Here is a 15,300-nt window from a genome sequence, read left to right as displayed (position 1 = left end):
CCGCCGAATAACGGGCGGCGAGAATGCACCGACCGCCGGCCTCCCCCCGCCGTCGACTCACAAACGCGCGCACCACCGGGGTCCGCCACTCTCCGCCACACATCCGCGCGCGACGTGAGAGCACCGCCGCATCGACGAAGGGAGAGGGAGGCGCATCGACGGGGCATCGAGCAGGGTCGTGATGCACGCCGGGGAGGAGAGGGCGCGCGAGCGAGGGGAGGGCGCTCCCGAGGCGGACGATGAGGCGGAGCCGCCGAGGACCGCCCCAGAGGTTGTCCTGAACACCAGCATCGGCCCCTTCACCGTGGAGCTCTACTGGAAGCACGCGCCGAAGACGTGCCAGAACTTCATCGAGCTCGCGCGCCGGGGGTACTACGACGGCGTGCCGTTCCACCGCATCATCGCCGGGTTCATGATCCAGGGCGGCGACCCCACCGGCACCGGGCGCGGGGGCGCGTCCATCTGGGGCGGCAAGTTCGAGGACGAGATCACCCGCGAGCTCAAACACACGGGCGCGGGGATCATATGCATGGCCAACAGCGGACCCAACACCAACGGCAGCCAGTTTTACATCACCCTCGCCCCGACCCCGTGGCTCGACGGCAAGCACACAATCTTCGGCAGGGTCTCCGAGGGCATCAAGACAATCGCGAGACTGGGAAAGGCGCGCACGGACGCGCGGGATAAACCGGTGGAGGAGGTCAAGATCATCAGGTGCGAGGTGCTCGATCACGTCCCGGCGTGGTACTGATCGTGACGCCGCGTGACGAACGGGGGGGGGGGACGACGAGGGGGGCTGGGGACGAATGGGGAGTCGAGGGGGGGCGCGGGCGGCGTGAATCGATTCGTCCATCCGTCGACCCGCCCCGCCCCGCCCCGCCGGAGAGATTGCGAATTAGAATCGTCGCGTCGGTTCGTGTTCACGCGTTCATTCCGTCGCTTTCACGTCAGGTCCTCGTCGTCCGGCAGGTCGCTATCGCCCCCGCCGCCGCCTCCGATCCCGTCCATGAAGCGCTCCCCCGCCGCCAAGACGCCGCCGTCGCCCCCCATCGCGATCGAGACGGCTCGCAAGTCGTGACCCGGCCGCGGCAGCTTCCGCGCGGCTCGAGCGAACGGCGCGTCCAGGAACGTCAGCGCGTTGGACGCCGCGATCGCCGATCGCACCGCGTCGGCGTCCGCGTCCCTGTACGCGCTTATTAACGAGTACGCGCATCGCTGCTCGTCGGAATCTTGAAACGCGTCGATCTCGCCGACATCCGCGTACAGCTGTTGCGCCTCCGCGCCGTTCCCCGCGTACAGCTGCGCGACGACGGCGCTGAGGTACGCCTTGCGCAGGCTGGCGTGCGCGTTCGCGGCGTCGCAGGAGGCGCCGAAGCGGAGCATCGTCTCCGCGGCATCCGCGAACTTCTCCTGCCTCATGCGTATGGCGCCTGCGAGGCTGTAAAAATCGCGCGCGTTGGCAGCCTTGCCGTCGTCCTCGAGCATCTCGCACGCCCTGGACGCGAGGTCGTAGGCCTCGTCGGGGGCGGCCTCGTCGATGAGGCGGGCGATCTTGCCGAGGCACTCCGCGCCGCGTTGCGCGCGCCCGGCGGACACGTACGCCGCGCACGCGCGTTCGGCGTACGCCACCACCTGATCGTGCAACGCGAGATCTCTCGCCAGCGACGCGCACTGCTCGAGGTGCTTGCCCGCGTGCCAGTCGTTGCCGGTGCGCTCGTTGGCCTCGGCGCACTTCTCCCACGCGATCATGGCCTCCTGCTTGCGCCCCGCCTGCTTGAGCTTGGTGGCTGGGTTTGGGAGGTATGGAGCGCGGGGGTCAGTCGAGGGAAGGACGGCGGGGCGAGCGCCGGGGGCACCGGGGCGTTTGGAGGGGGTAACATCGCGGGCGCGGCGTCTCACGCACCGGCCTCGTCGAAGTAGAGCATGGCTGACTCGTAGTCGGGCTTCCATCGCGTCAGCGTCGTGGTCATCTTCTTCTCCGCCTTGGCCAGCAGCTCGTCCGCGGTCATCTCCCCGCCGCCCATCTCGGCGTCGCGGCTGGCGCGCGTGACGACGTCTGGGCAAATCCTCGCCAACTCGTCTCGGACGAGACGAGGCAAACAAATGCCAGAGTGGAGGGCGCGCGCGGCGAGGGCGGCGCCGCGCGACCCACGCATGTCCCTCCCCGGCGGGTGGGCGCGCGCCGTCGATCCGAGCACCAACCTCCCGTACTACCACAACGTCGCGCGGGGCATCACGAGCTGGGACCCGCCCGGGTCCCCGCCGGGCAGCGCCGAGCTCGTCAGCGCCATCGCCAGGGCGAGGGTGATGGCGGAGTTCGAGGCGGCGCGCGGACGCGGAGGTCGGCCTGGGCTCGATTCCGGCGCGGGACGACTTCGGCGACGCGGTGGCACCCCCCTCGGCACCCCCTCGGCACCCCGCGACCGCGACGCGGACGTCCATCCCCGCGGCGGAGCGCACCCGAACGCGGGCGAATCACGCGTCGAGCCCGCCAAGGGAAGAGAATGGGGAGGCGACGGCGACGACGCCGGCGACGCGAAGCGCGCCAAGCGCGGCGCCGACGAGCGTCCCCCGGCGCCCGTCGAGCCCCAACCCGGCGGCGGCGGCTCCCTCGGGGGCGACGGCGAAGCCGCGGCGGTCGGGATGGACGGGACGGGGAATCGGGAGCTCGGGGGCGTCGCGAGCAAATGAGCAGATGGACGTCGCGGCCGTCGAACTACGGGATGAGCGACGTCAATCATCACGCAGTACTGCTACTGAGATTAGGAAATCTAATGACGACGACGCGATGACGCGTCTCACGGTTGGAACACGGTGGCGCGGATGCGCCGCTCGAGCTCGTCGAACCCCCCGCCGGCTGCGTCGCCGCCGGCTGTGTCCTCCTTTCCATCCACCCTCGCCGCGAGCCGATGATTCTTGTCTCGCGTCTCCCCCCCGCCTCGCCGGGTCTCCTTCGTCCCCGACGGCAATCGAACCCTCGACGGCGGAACGGATCCGCGCCGGTCCTCGTCGTCCCTCGCGCGGCGTCCGGCGCTTCCCGCGCGCCGCGGAACGTGGCTCCTGGACCCCGAGCGCCGACGGCGGGGCGGATCCGGATCCAAAACGTCGTCGTCCGTCGTCGTCGTCGTCGTCCACCTCCGGTGACGCTCTCTCGCGGCGCCCGGGGCCCACGGCGCGTCGTCGTCGTCGTCGAGGCGCGTCCGGTGACGATGCTGGAAGCCCTCGGGCACGCGCGCGGCTCGCGGCGCGTACCTGCCCTCCCATCCCCCGACCTCGGGCGAAGACGACGCGCGCGCCATTGCGAGGCCGGCGTTTCCCCCATCCACGCGCGCCGCGCCCCAACCCCCCGGGGCGGGCGCGCGGGCCGACGCTCCCCCGAAGTAGAAGGCGCCGGCGCAGAGCGCCGCGATCATGACCCCTCGCGGCGTGCACACCCGCTGCGCGATGCGCTCGGCGGCGCCCTCGTCCGGCAACGGCGCGTGGGGCGCGTTGAGCGGGGCGTAACCGGCGCGCGAGGACGACGGATGGTGGTCGGGCGCGCCGCGCGCGTGCATGGGGCCGCCGCCTATGTCCACGGACGCGTCCTCCTCCACCAGGAGCCTGTCGAACTCCGGCGATGACGTGGGAATCAGCGGGAGGCTCCCGTAGTCGCCCATCGCGCGCGAACGCGGGTCGCGCGGTCGACAGTGCCGCCGCGCGCAACCCCGCGGCCCATCGAGAACCGGATGGCGCGCAGCGCGCGCAGCGGAGATTCGAAGATTTGTCCCTTTCTCCTTTCCATGACTTTCGCATTCGCCGGCGCGCGGCGTCGCGTCTGGCGCGATGGAGGAACGCGCAGATGAGCTCGTTCAGACCGCGATCGCGGCGGTCGCCGGGTATTTCGCGGTGGCCGTCGGTCTGGCCGCCGTCTTCCCCGTCGTCGGCGGGTGCGTCCCCGTCCCCACCCGTCATCGCCCGAGTCGTTGTTACCACCTTTTCCGAGGCGAAAGCGCCCCGCGCTTTACGAGATCTGACCCCGCCCCCGTCCCTTTCCGCGATGCGCGCAGGATTCTCATGGGCGTCGGCGCCGCGCTGGTCGTCCAGGCTGTCCTCGTCCGCCTCGCGCTGGCCGAGGCCGCCGCCAAGGCTGCGGACGAGTTCCCGGGCGCCGTGGAGATCGGGACCGGCACCGCCGTGAAATCCCTCGTCGCCGAGAAGGGCGAGTGGGACGCGACGGGGCCGAATCAGCAGCACCACCGAGGATGGCTCGTCCTCGTCTGGGGCGCCAACGCGCCGACCCCGCCGGAGAAACCCGAGCGCGGCGAGCGCGCCTTCGCCACGCTCGCCAACGGCAAGCTCCAACTCGCGAGAGACCGAACCTCCGATCCCGCGGGCGCCATCGACCTGGACGGCGTGGACGTTCGACTGTGCTCGCCGCTGTACTCCCCGGGGTTCAAACACCCCGAGGGTGCCGACTCTGGGACGGAGGACGGCGTCCCCGGGGACCGACCCGGGGGAGGGCGGCCGATCGGCGCGGGGAAGGAGAAGCGCTGGTGGAAGCGCCTGCCAATCGTCCTCTCTCATCCCGAGCGCGCGCTGCACAAGGGTCACAGGGTGGTGTGGTGCTACGCGCTCAGCGACGCCGCGAAAGAGGCGTGGGCGGTGGCGCTGTGGCAGGATGTCTCGCGCTCGCGGGCCATGATGGACGCGGCGGTGCTCTCCGCGGCGAGGGCGGCGTCGCGGCTCTCGCAGGGGTCCAGGGGCGGGCTCGGAGGCGGCGGCGGCGGAGCCGGCGGGCCCGGGAGCGGCGGCGGCGGCGACGGCGCGGGGGATCGCCGCCGCGACGGCGACGGCCACCTCAGCGACGGCGACGAGGCGCAGCGCACGCTCATCGACCACCTGCGCGCGTGCGTCGCGGTCAAGAACAGCCACGAGGTGTCCAAAACGATCGACGACGAGGCTTTCGCGGCTTTCGATCGAGGCGAAAAAAGGGAAGACGGTCCGTCGGACGAGCGAGGCGAGCCGGGCGGCTCGGGATCGGGGGGTCCTTCCGCGCGCGAGGTTGGCTGGAGCTCGGGCGGCGCCGCCGCCGCCGCGCTCAACGGCGTGTTCACGCGCATCATCTTCGACATGCAGCGCTCCCCGGAGAAGATCGCGGAGGTGCGCAGGGACCTTTCGAAGCTCTGCGAGGGCATCCCGGATCTCCCAAAGTTTGTCGGCCCGATTTCCGTCACCAGGGTTCACCTCGGGGAGAACGTCCCGCAGATTCGAGCCGCGCGGCTGCCCCACGCGGCGTCCACCGCCAACGCGTCGTCCGCGGCGCCGTGGGACGGGGGCACGCTGGCGAACCGCGGGCCTTGCGCCGCGGTGGAGCTGGAGATGGACTTTGCCGGAACAGCCGAGGTCGTGCTTCGAACTAACATCGACCTCAACGTCTACGCCGAGATGATGCGCGAGAAGGAACGAACGGCCGTGCCCGACGCCGACGACGGCGACGGTAAGGGTACCAACGCGGACGACGGTACGAGCACCGGTAAATGCACCGAAAAAGTCGGAAGAGACAGCCCGGAGCCGGGTTCGAACCCGGGCACCAACGCGGAGCGATTCGCCAAGATCAAGTCCCTCGCGAAGAACAACGCGTCCAAGCTCATAGGCGCGGTTGCGAAAAAACTCGTCGACGTGCCCGTGACGCTTCGGGTTCGGTTGAGGCGACTGTCGGGGACGATGCGGTTCTGGATCCCCCCGCCGCCCGGGGACAGGCTGTGGTTCGCGTTCGTGGGGGAGCCCAAGGTTGAGATGCAGGCGATTCCCACGCTGGGCGAGCTGGGGATCCGATGGCACGGACTCGCCGATAAGGTTTCGCAGCTCATAACCGCCAACTTGCTCAAGGAGTTGTACGCCGCGCTGGTGCTGCCGAACGCGGGTAACCTGCTGCTGGAGCCGCTCCGGCCATACGACGGGGTCATACCGGAGATTGACATCGACGTCGTGGTCGGATTAACGGCGGAATCCGCGGCGGAGGCTGCCGCCGCGGCCAGGGCAACCTCTCAACGCGCCTCCTCCTCCTCGCCGGAAAAGGACAAGGGCGAGGACGGGGACGAGGAGACGGCGGCGAAGGAGCGGGCGGGATCGCCGCGCTCACCCGCCGCGATGTCCCCGCCCGCTCCCCTGGTCATGCCCGAGGTTCGCAGGTCTTGGGGCGCGGCCAGCTCGCCCTCGTCACCAAAGAAAGTGGAGGACGAGCAGGGAAAGGCTGAGATTTCCCTCGAGGAGGACTACCAACAACAACGACGACAACAACAACAAGACGAAGACGAAGACGAGGAAGAAGAAGAGGGCCCCGACGGAACACGCGGCGTCTTTCACACTCCTTCGAACAGCATGCTCCTCGAGATGCCCGGCACAGGCACAGGCACAGACGACGACGACGAGCCGTCGAGCCCGAGCGTGCCCCGCCGCGATTCCTCCTTCGGCGAGGCCGAGGCGGCCGTCGCGGCGATGGCCGCGGGATCCATCGAGACCCCGACTTCCGTGCGCGGTACGCTCGGCGGGGATCGACCCCGGGCGGCGGCGGCGGCGGCGGGGGGCAGGGACTTAGGGGAAGGACCGGCGGGCGCGCCGGAGGACCAGTGGGCTTCCCCAACGGGGCCCGCGAATGGGAACGTGTTGTCCGAGATCAAAGCCGACGCCTTCGCGTCGAAGAGCCCTGCGGCGGGAAGGTTCGACCCGCTCGGTGGACTGGACAACGCGGGCGGCGCTTCATCTTCCGCTGCCGCTTCATCTTCCGCCGCTTCGACCGATTCGGGCCCGGCCAACCCGGCGGCTGGGCTCAAGCTGGCGTCGCTGTTCGCGAAAACGAAGGCGCGGATGAAATCGGACTTTGATCAGCTGCGGGAGGGGATAAAGAAGGGCGGGCTCGAGGGCGGGCTCGACGCGGCGAAGCGAATCACGGAGAAGGCGGTGAAGGAGCTGCAGGAGGGGGAGAAGCCGAAGGTTGACCTGACCAAGGTGTACGGCGGCGGAACGGAGATTCCCTTCAAGGTTCCGGAGGATGAGCCGCCGAGGACGACGAACCGCCGGGAACACGCGGATTGACCGAATCCGACGCAGTGATGTGATTGATTTGATACACCGTCGTTTGTCTCTTCTCGTGTTATTACAAGCGTGATGTACGAGCGTCGCCTCATCGACACTCATCGACCGACCGGGCCGGGTGGATACGACCCGCCGAAGAATTTGGACCGCAGGACGTCCACCGGCGGGTGCGAAGACCCGGCCGCGCCGCCCAGGCCGTGCACCCTCGGGTCCGACCCCAGCGACAGCCTCGACGGCGTGGACGCCCCCGACGACGACACGCTCATGGGGTCGTCGCTCGCGAAAGAGCCGAAGGACCGACCGGCGCCGCCGCGGCCCGCGCTCACGGCCCAGACGTCGCCCGATTGTGGGCGCGCGGGAATGGACCACGGCGCGCTGGTTCCGGCGCCGGCGAGCGGGCTGGTGCGCGGTGATCTGGTCTCGTCGACTGAGGATCGTCGGTGCGCCTCCCACTTATCGCGCCACGCGTCCTGCGCGTCCTCCTCGCCCCCACAAAAGTCCATGCTGGCGAAAGAACCGCGCGACACCATCTGCGAGTGCGAGTTTGGGGGCGCGAGGCCGAAGAGACCGCGGAGGAGCCCGCCGCCGCCGCCGCCGCCGCCAGGTGCGGAGCCCGCGACGGAGCGGGTCTCCGAAGGGAAAAGCGGAGGGCCGATCTCCGTGGAGAGGCCCTCCCACTTGTCGCTCTCTCTCATTCTATCGTAGACTTGGCCGCCCTATCTTTTTCGTCGCGCGAAAAATTGCTGGGCTGGCTCGGCGCGCGCAACCCCCGAGCGTCGGTCGCGGGGGCTTCGGACGGGGGATATCGAGGGGCGCCGGTGGACGTTCGCGCTCGTTTCGCGGCGCGACGCGTCTCGAGACCTCTCCCTTCGCGGCTCGGAAGTGCGGCGGGGGTCCGTTCGTCTGCGAAAATATCGTGCTGACGTCAGCTCCTATCAGCCATCCCGCGCGGAAAAAGCGCAGGCTCAGCCGCGCATAGCCCGGGCTCCACACGTCCGCGCGCGAACTCCCGGTCACATCGCCACGGACGAAGGGGTGACATGATCGGCGATAACTCGCCGTTCAACCTCGACGGCAAGTGCGCCGTCGTCACCGGCGGCACCAAAGGACTCGGGTGCGTCGCCCGCGCCCCGCGCAAACCCCCCGCGAGCCGAGATCGGCACCTCTCCTCCTCGGCACTATCCGAAAAAGATGACGACCGCCGTCCGATCGTCGCTGACCCGTCCCCCCCCCCCCCGCCCGATGAACCGCAGTCGAGCGATCGTGGAGGCGCTGGCGAGCCACGGCGCGAGGGTCCACACGTGCGCGCGGACCGAGGCCGACGTCGACGCGTGCGTCGCGGAGTGGCGCGCGCGCGGGCTCGACGTCACGGGATCCGCGTGCGACGTGTCCTCCCGCGCCAGCCGCGCCGACCTATGCGCGCGCGCCTCCGATCTCTTCCGCGGCAAGGTGGACATCCTGGTCTCCAACGTCGGGTTCAACACGCGCAAGCCGACCGTGGATTTCACCCCGGAGGAGTACCGAGCGCTGATGGACGTCAACCTCGAGTCTTCCTTCGCGCTGTGCCAGCTTTTCCATCCGCTGCTGGTTAAATCGCGCGACGGATGCGTCCTGTTCAACTCCAGCGTCGCCTCGCTCGTGTCCATGCAGAGCGGCGTCGTGTACGCCATGACCAAGGCGGCGATGAACATGCTCACCAAGTACCTCGCGTGCGAGTGGGCGAAGGACGGGATCAGGGTCAACGCGGTGGCGCCGTGGTACATCAACACGCCCCTCGCGAAGCAGGTGAGTTTATTTCAATCTTCGTTCGTATGGGCAATTATACAGACGTGGTTTTTTTTAATGTTAACAGGTGCTGGCGGATCCTGTATATGCCAAGGCTGTGATTGACGCGACGCCCGCGGGACGCGTCGGGGAGCCCGAGGAGGTGGGCGCGGCGAGCGCGTTCCTGTGCTCGAGGGCGGCGAGTTACGTCACCGGTCAGGTTCTCGCGATTGACGGGGGATTCTCGGTGAACGGCTGGAAGCCGCCGACGAAGAAGCTGCCGGCGAGCAAGCTCTGAGCGTTGATTCATTGATTGCGATCTCGTGTGTCGCCGTGATCGTAACTGGCTGCCATGTGAATGGGTTTGACGAAATATGAATTGCGGATATGTTCGAGAGTTTTAGACGAGGATGTATGCGTGTTCTCAGTGGGAGGGTTTATCGTGAATGGTCTTAACCGCGCAAACTGGCGAACGGGGAGGATCCGATCCGCCGATGCGAGCGCGCGCGCGCGCCACTCGTTTGTCCACGTCTCCCCCGGCCGTGGCATGTCGTCAGCTGCGGGCGACCGCCGCGCCACAACTCCCCGCGCGCGTCCCAGTCGGGCCGTCGTTCCGGTCAGGACCGCGTCGCACCCGTTCCCACCATGCTCTCCCAAGCCGTCGCGACGGGTGCGTCCTTCCCCCCCGCGCGCCCCGCCCCGCGCGCGCGCGCCGGTCCTCCATCCTCCGCAGCGCATCGCTCGGATTATCGTATCATCTTCTCACCGCGCCGTCCCTCGCGTCGCAGGCTCGTTCGCACCCGGTGCGGCTCGCACGGCCCGCCCCGCGGCCCGCGCGACCCGTGGCCGCGGCTCGACGCGCGGCCGCGCCGCCGTCGTCGCCCCGCGCGCGTTCATGGAGGGCTTCATGGACGGACTCAAGCGCGAGGTGGACAAGACGTTCAACCCACGAACGCGCGGCGCGAAGATCGCCGGACGCGCGCCCGGCGAGGAGCGCCCCACCGAGGTCTCCCCGGAGAAGCTCGCGCAGTGGGAGGCGGACAACGGCGGCGACGCCGGCGCGCAGTATCGTCCCGACTTCGACCTCGCCGCCTTCACCGCGCAGCTCGAGGAGCAGGTGGCGGCCGAGGCGGCGGCCAAGTCGGCGGTGGAACTCGCCGAGGAGAAGGTGGCGGCGGATCTGGCGGCGCGACTCGCGGAGGTGCACGACGGCCACGGGTCCGTGGCCGCCGAACTCGGGCGCGTCAAGGTGCTCGAGGAGGTGGCCAAAACGGAGTCCTCTGTTGGCGAGTCCTCCGGTGCTGCGTCATACGATAATTACGCCAAGTCCGAGCGGCAGATGGAGCTCGAGCGCGCGTATTACGGCGAAGATTACGTCGGGGAGGGTCCGATGTCCGGCCGCGAGCTCGCGCTGCTGTGCCACGCCAAGTACGGCAAGTACCACGACATGGCGGTGAAGCACGTTCGAATGGGCGAGGGGATGAAGCGGTGGGTGTCGCTGAATTTGTACGTGGGACACCTCGGGCAGCGATCGTATCCGGCGACGGAGGAAGTTTACCTGCAACAGCTGGACGCCATCGCGTACATGATCACCAGCTGGGGACAGGCGGACTACGCCAGGGCGTTCTTCCGGGAGCCGCCCATCGCCAGGCGCGGGCTGCCGTCCAAGCCGAGGGTGGACACCTGCGTCACGCTGCAGTTCAACCGGTCGCCAACCTGGGACGACGAGCTCGGGGATGAGTTCTTCACGTACTGATTCCGCGCAGCCCTGCCCCCGCGGGTCGTCGATGTGAGCGCCCCGGCGTCGAGAGGGGCGCCCACGACGATGCAAAAGCAGCGCCGACCCGATGTACGCATCCCGCTAAACTCGAGTGTTACAAGCGCGAGCACGCATTTTTAGCAACGCATTTTTTAGTTTTTCCGCATCGCCGCCGCGTCATATGTCCGGCGGGGGCAGCTCGCCCTCCGCGCGCCCCCACACCGTCACCCCCGGCGCGCCCGACACCTTGCACACCACCCTCGAACACCGCGTCGTGATTCCCGAAACGGCCGCGTTCCAAGCGTTTTCCTCTTTCGCCCCGTCGAAACAAAGTTCTTTGATCGCCTCGACGAGCTCCGCCTCGACGTCGCCCGGCGCGAACGCCACGGACGCGTGCGGCTTCGGGTCGTCGTGAAACCTCGGGTATCCGCCACGTGTCAACACCGCGTCCACCGCGGAGTAGGCACCCGCGAACGATCCCCCGACGTCCCCGTCCCCGGCGCCCGTCCCCGGGGAGAGTTCGGCGTCGGCGACGCGCATCGCCAAAAACGTGGTGGTCCGATTGGCGTTGACGAGGACGTCGAGGTTCGGGCCGACGCGAGCGACCCACGCGCGGGTCATCGACGCGCTCAGCGCTCGGCGCAGCGCGGCGAAGAGCCCGTCCCTGCGCGCGGCGCGTATCGGGAACGTGTGCGACAGGCTGACGTGCAGGTCGCCGTCGGGTATGACGAAGGACGAAACGGCGGTCGCGGCGTCGCCGATCTTCCCGTAGTCACCGATGGGTCTCAGGCCGGGGACGCGCGCGGCGATGCGCGCGAGGACGTTCCCGAGCTCCGCGCGCGCTCGGCTCCACTGCGCACTCCTCGAGAGCGCTAAGGGCACGTAGACGTGCGTGGCGAAGTTGCCGTCGACGTGGGGAAACGCTCGGACCCGCCCAGATCCGTCGGTCGCACCTGCGTCGACATCGTCGGGACCGTCCTCGCGAGCTCGCTTCGCCGTCGCCGGACGCGCGGGAGACCCGCGGGGTGCCTCCTCCTCGTCCCCCCCGTCGCCGCCGCGGCCGCCGATCCGCTCGTCGTCGTCGTCGTCGTCGTTGCTGTCGTACGCCGCGAGCAGCGCGTCCATGCGCGCGCTCGAGTGACGACAGCGGGCGCCCCCGATGGTGATGAAGAATTCGCGCGGAAAAGCCTCGGACGAATCGTCGACGACGACGAGCCGCACACGACATGGGCGCCGAGGACGTTCGCGACGGGGAGGAGGAGAAGGAGGAGGAGGGGGATGGGGAGGAGTGGCGCGACCCCTCCATCGCCGCGTGGGAAGAGGCCGCCGCGGCCGTCTCCCCGGCCGTCTCCTCCGAGCCCGGCGCCCGGCCCCGCGCGCAGCACGCCGAGCCGTGGACCGAGTCCCTCGCGCCGTCCCTCCGCGACGCCATCGACGCGCTCGATTGGTCGCAGACGCACGCCGCGCTCATACCCAACGCATGGAACAGGGTGCGGCTCGCGACGTTCGCGGAGACCTGGGCGGTGTTCGGCGTCTGGCCCCCGGCGGATGCGGAAGAGAAGGCGCGAATTGGGAAGAGGCGGGTCGTGCTGGAGGCGTACGGCGACGGCGGCATCCATCGCGCGCTGACGCGTCTGCGACCGGACGACGTGCAGTACCTCGCGATGCGGGTGTCGACCGAGCGCGGGGGGGAACCGCGGTTCATCGCGGCGGCGTGGCTGGGCCCGACATCCCAGGCGTTCATCCCCGACGACGACGAAGACGACGACGAACCGACGACGCGTGGCGACGATCCGGAGGGAGTCCCGGCGGATGCGAACCCCCGCGCGAGGTGGCGGAGGGAGTGGGCGGCGGTGCGGCACTACCTCGCCGGCGCGCACGCGTACGTCGCCGTGGACGGCCGCGAGTTTGCCGCGGGCGACGCGAGCGGCGGCGGCGGCGGCGGCGGCGGCGGCGGGGATGGGGACGCCGAGGCGGCGACGGCGGCGGCGTCCACCCCGTCTTCGTTTGACTTTGCCGCGGCGCTGAGACACGTTCACCGAGACGGCGTCGGAGAAACCACGCACTACGATTACGACGCGCCGGGTGACGCGGAGAGGAACGCGGCCGGGGAGGGCGTCGACGCCCTCGCCGCGGCGCTCGCGACCCTCCGAGGAGACGACGACGACGGCGAAGGTTCGAATCATCGCGAAGGGTCCGATCGCGAGGCGGAGGGATCCTCCGACCTCGGCTCCGTCGACCTCGGCTCCGTCGATGCCGCCGTCGACGCCCGCGGCGAGGCGCTCGCGTCCCTCCGCGCTGAGCTCGCCGTTCACGCGCGCGCGCTCCATCGCGCCGCCTGGGCCGCGGACGCCGAGAGGGCGCGAGCGTCGCACGATCGATGCCGAGCCGAGACGCTTCGAGCGACGGGCGCGATGGGGGCGGCGAAATCGGAGGCGCTGCGACGAAGACTCGCGACGCGGGCCGCGGACAGGGCGGAGGCCGGCGAACGAGTTGGGTGAGGAGTCGCGTGGTGGGCTTAAATATCGAGGGTTAGGGTACCACGCCGCTAGTTCCCAGTCGCGTTCCCGGTCGACTCGTCGCGGTTTTCTTATTCGTATTTTTTCCTCGCCGCGTTCGTCGTCGCGTTCATCGTTCCTCCCTCGCGGGTCCCCCCGCGTCGCGTCCACCGAGCCGCATCATCATTCGCAGCTCCGCGTGTTTCGCGTCGCGAACGCCCCCGCCCCGATCCCCCCGATTGGGACGTTTGTCGTTGTCGTTCGTTCCCCCCGACGTCGCCCAAGCCTCCACGGCGTCAATTTCAAACCACCCGACGCCCCAATCGTCATCATCATTTGTGTGGTTCCCCCCAGAGAACGAACGAACCCCGGATCCACGGCGTTCCTCCTCTCTCTCGAACACCCCGGAACACCCCGCGAGCATCGGCGCCGCGAACGTGGCGATCCCCGGCACGCACCGCCCGCGCTCGAGGTTTCCGTCGATCCAAATCGCCGACCTTCCCCCGCCCGGTCGATTGGCGACGCCGCCAAAGCCGAAGCCGTTCGGGAACCGATCGGAGCTGAACCCGGACGCGCACCACACGTGGTCGGCGTTGGCGCCCGTGGACGCGTACACCCCGACGCGCGTCCACGAATCGTCCGACGCATCTGCATCAGACGCGTCCGCGTCGTCGTCGACCTCGCCCCCTCCCTCGCCCCCCCCTCCCTCGTCGTTGTTAACTTTTCTGGACGCTTTGCCAAACGCAAAGACGAAGGTTCCCGCATCGCCTTGAAACTCCGCTCTGTCCCCTCGAACCGACGAAGACGGATCCCCGAGCGAGACGTACCCGCCGAGCACGTCCCCGCACTTGGTCCTGACGCACACCAGCACCGGCCCGCGGGTTGTGTCGGCGGTGATTCGCGAGACGAAGGTGCTAAAGCCGGCGCCGTCGTCCACGGAGCTGAACACTCTTCGCCACGTTTTTCGTTGGCTGCTCGGTATCGAAGCGGCGAGCAGCCACGCGCCCGCGCGGGTAAGGACGTCGCGACTCCTCCTCCGGCGGCGTCCTCCTCCGATGGGGTTCGTCGTCAGCGGGGCGCCCGCGGCGTCGCGCAGGCGCGGCGCGAGGGACGCGCGCGCGGACCGGAGGAGGAGCGACCTGGCCGTCGCGGGGAGGCTCGGGAACCTTTCCGCCGCGCCGGGCATCCGCGCGCGCGACATCGTTCGCAGCGCGGCCAAGGGCGGCGCGCGCGCGTCGACCTCCTCCTCCTCCTCGTTGTCGTCGCCGTCCGCCGTCGTCGCCGTCGTCGCCATCTTCGCGAGGTCGACGAGCGCGCCCGCGCGCAGCAACGCGTCCGCCTCCTCGACCGCGGCGGCGTCGCTGTTTCGGCAGCTCGCCAGGTGCACGAGGGCGTCGGCGAGGGAGATCCCCGCGGGCGGGACCGCGTCGCCGCCGTCGCCGCCGCCCGTGGCGTCATCGACGGAGGGTACGCGTCGCAACAGCACCGCCGCGACGCGCTCGGGTAAGTCGAACGCGTCCGCAACCTCCGCCGCGGTGCGCAGACGGCGCGATGATCTCGACAGCGCCGCGACGTCGTCGGCGGTGACGGGGGCGGGGGGAGCGCGGGCGAACGCGTCGACGAGTTCCAGCACCTCCGCGGAGGTCGCGCCGCCGAGCGCTTCGACCGCGTCGACGAGCGCGCGGGGCGCGGGGCGACTCGCCTCCGCACCCATCGCGTCGGTCGCGCCGGTGAATGCGCGCGGGGAAAACGCCCGGCGTCAACTTGTCCTCAGCGCGTGCAAGCCTGGGACGGGCAGACGGGCGAAAGTCTCCGACGGCAAAGAGAGAGGCGGGGCTGCTGTGTGCGGAGCGGGCGCCCATGTACTCCGGTCAGATGACCGGCGACGCGGCGTACGAGTCGGAGCCCGAGGTGGAGGACGACTCGTACGTCGACGCGTCGCAACCCTCGGCGCCCGCGGCCAAGGTCAACATCGTCCCGACCAAAGGTGCGGTGCGGTTCAAACGGCACTCTCTTCCGACCCGACTGACCTCCCCGGCGCCCTTCCCCTTCGTCACGACAGCCAACTCGAGCGAGGCCAAGCTCCAGGCGATCGCGCGCTCCAGGCGGAACTACAAGATCCACCTCCTCTACGTCCGTCACGAACACAAGGTGCGCCAACACCGTCGCGCCCGCGACCCGACACGACGAGACGAGATCCCGCTC

General features: G+C 69.7%; 11 protein-coding genes across 11 annotated transcripts; 6 read left to right on the top strand and 5 right to left on the bottom strand.

The window, feature by feature from the left end:
* Positions 1-181: 181 nt before the first annotated feature.
* Positions 182-751, top strand: MICPUN_99137 (predicted protein; the record flags this gene model as incomplete). Its single annotated transcript, XM_002499861.1, has 1 exon — positions 182-751. The coding sequence occupies one exon, from the start codon at positions 182-184 to the stop codon at positions 749-751; it is 570 nt and encodes a 189-aa protein (XP_002499907.1).
* Positions 752-897: 146 nt separating this feature from the next.
* Positions 898-2,047, bottom strand: MICPUN_93572 (predicted protein). The gene is made up of 2 exons (XM_002499391.1): positions 1,904-2,047; positions 898-1,787 (listed from the first exon to the last, which is right to left on the bottom strand). Exons 1-2 carry the CDS (start codon positions 2,022-2,024, stop codon positions 943-945), a joined length of 966 nt encoding a protein of 321 aa, XP_002499437.1. The 5' UTR covers positions 2,025-2,047; the 3' UTR covers positions 898-942.
* Positions 2,048-2,154: 107 nt separating this feature from the next.
* On the top strand, positions 2,155-2,691 carry MICPUN_56448 (predicted protein; the record flags this gene model as incomplete). The annotated part of the gene is made up of 1 exon (XM_002499860.1): positions 2,155-2,691. The coding sequence occupies one exon, from the start codon at positions 2,155-2,157 to the stop codon at positions 2,689-2,691; it is 537 nt and encodes a 178-aa protein (XP_002499906.1).
* A 27-nt stretch (positions 2,692-2,718) lies between these two features.
* Positions 2,719-3,679, bottom strand: MICPUN_107818 (hypothetical protein). Its single transcript, XM_002499390.1, has one exon. The coding sequence runs from the start codon at positions 3,654-3,656 to the stop codon at positions 2,799-2,801; it is 858 nt and encodes a 285-aa protein (XP_002499436.1). The 5' UTR covers positions 3,657-3,679; the 3' UTR covers positions 2,719-2,798.
* Positions 3,680-3,822: 143 nt separating this feature from the next.
* On the top strand, positions 3,823-7,124 carry MICPUN_56450 (hypothetical protein; the record flags this gene model as incomplete). The annotated part of the gene is made up of 2 exons (XM_002499859.1): positions 3,823-3,926; positions 4,047-7,124. The coding sequence occupies 2 exons, from the start codon at positions 3,823-3,825 to the stop codon at positions 7,072-7,074; spliced, it is 3,132 nt and encodes a 1,043-aa protein (XP_002499905.1). The 3' UTR covers positions 7,075-7,124.
* On the bottom strand, positions 7,098-7,788 carry MICPUN_113329 (hypothetical protein). The gene has a single exon (XM_002499389.1). It carries the CDS (start codon positions 7,767-7,769, stop codon positions 7,173-7,175), a length of 597 nt encoding a protein of 198 aa, XP_002499435.1. The 5' UTR covers positions 7,770-7,788; the 3' UTR covers positions 7,098-7,172.
* A 326-nt stretch (positions 7,789-8,114) lies between these two features.
* Positions 8,115-9,136, top strand: MICPUN_78726 (predicted protein; the record flags this gene model as incomplete). Its single annotated transcript, XM_002499858.1, has 3 exons — positions 8,115-8,188; positions 8,328-8,859; positions 8,927-9,136. 3 exons carry the CDS (start codon positions 8,115-8,117, stop codon positions 9,134-9,136), a joined length of 816 nt encoding a protein of 271 aa, XP_002499904.1.
* Positions 9,137-9,733: 597 nt separating this feature from the next.
* MICPUN_56453 (predicted protein) lies at positions 9,734-10,594 on the top strand (the record flags this gene model as incomplete). Its single annotated transcript, XM_002499857.1, has 1 exon — positions 9,734-10,594. One exon carries the CDS (start codon positions 9,734-9,736, stop codon positions 10,592-10,594), a length of 861 nt encoding a protein of 286 aa, XP_002499903.1.
* A 180-nt stretch (positions 10,595-10,774) lies between these two features.
* Positions 10,775-11,722, bottom strand: MICPUN_56454 (predicted protein; the record flags this gene model as incomplete). The annotated part of the gene is made up of 1 exon (XM_002499388.1): positions 10,775-11,722. The coding sequence occupies one exon, from the start codon at positions 11,720-11,722 to the stop codon at positions 10,775-10,777; it is 948 nt and encodes a 315-aa protein (XP_002499434.1).
* Positions 11,723-11,823: 101 nt separating this feature from the next.
* Positions 11,824-13,098, top strand: MICPUN_56455 (predicted protein; the record flags this gene model as incomplete). The annotated part of the gene is made up of 1 exon (XM_002499856.1): positions 11,824-13,098. The coding sequence occupies one exon, from the start codon at positions 11,824-11,826 to the stop codon at positions 13,096-13,098; it is 1,275 nt and encodes a 424-aa protein (XP_002499902.1).
* A 127-nt stretch (positions 13,099-13,225) lies between these two features.
* MICPUN_56456 (hypothetical protein) lies at positions 13,226-14,809 on the bottom strand (the record flags this gene model as incomplete). The annotated part of the gene is made up of 1 exon (XM_002499387.1): positions 13,226-14,809. The coding sequence occupies one exon, from the start codon at positions 14,807-14,809 to the stop codon at positions 13,226-13,228; it is 1,584 nt and encodes a 527-aa protein (XP_002499433.1).
* Between the last annotated feature and the right edge of the window lie 491 nt (positions 14,810-15,300).

This window comes from Micromonas commoda, chromosome 2, assembly GCF_000090985.2.
Source record: "Micromonas commoda chromosome 2, complete sequence".
NCBI lineage: Eukaryota > Viridiplantae > Chlorophyta > Mamiellophyceae > Mamiellales > Mamiellaceae > Micromonas > Micromonas commoda.
Note: the sequence above shows the minus strand (reverse complement) of the source record. Positions and strands in the feature narration are given on the sequence as shown.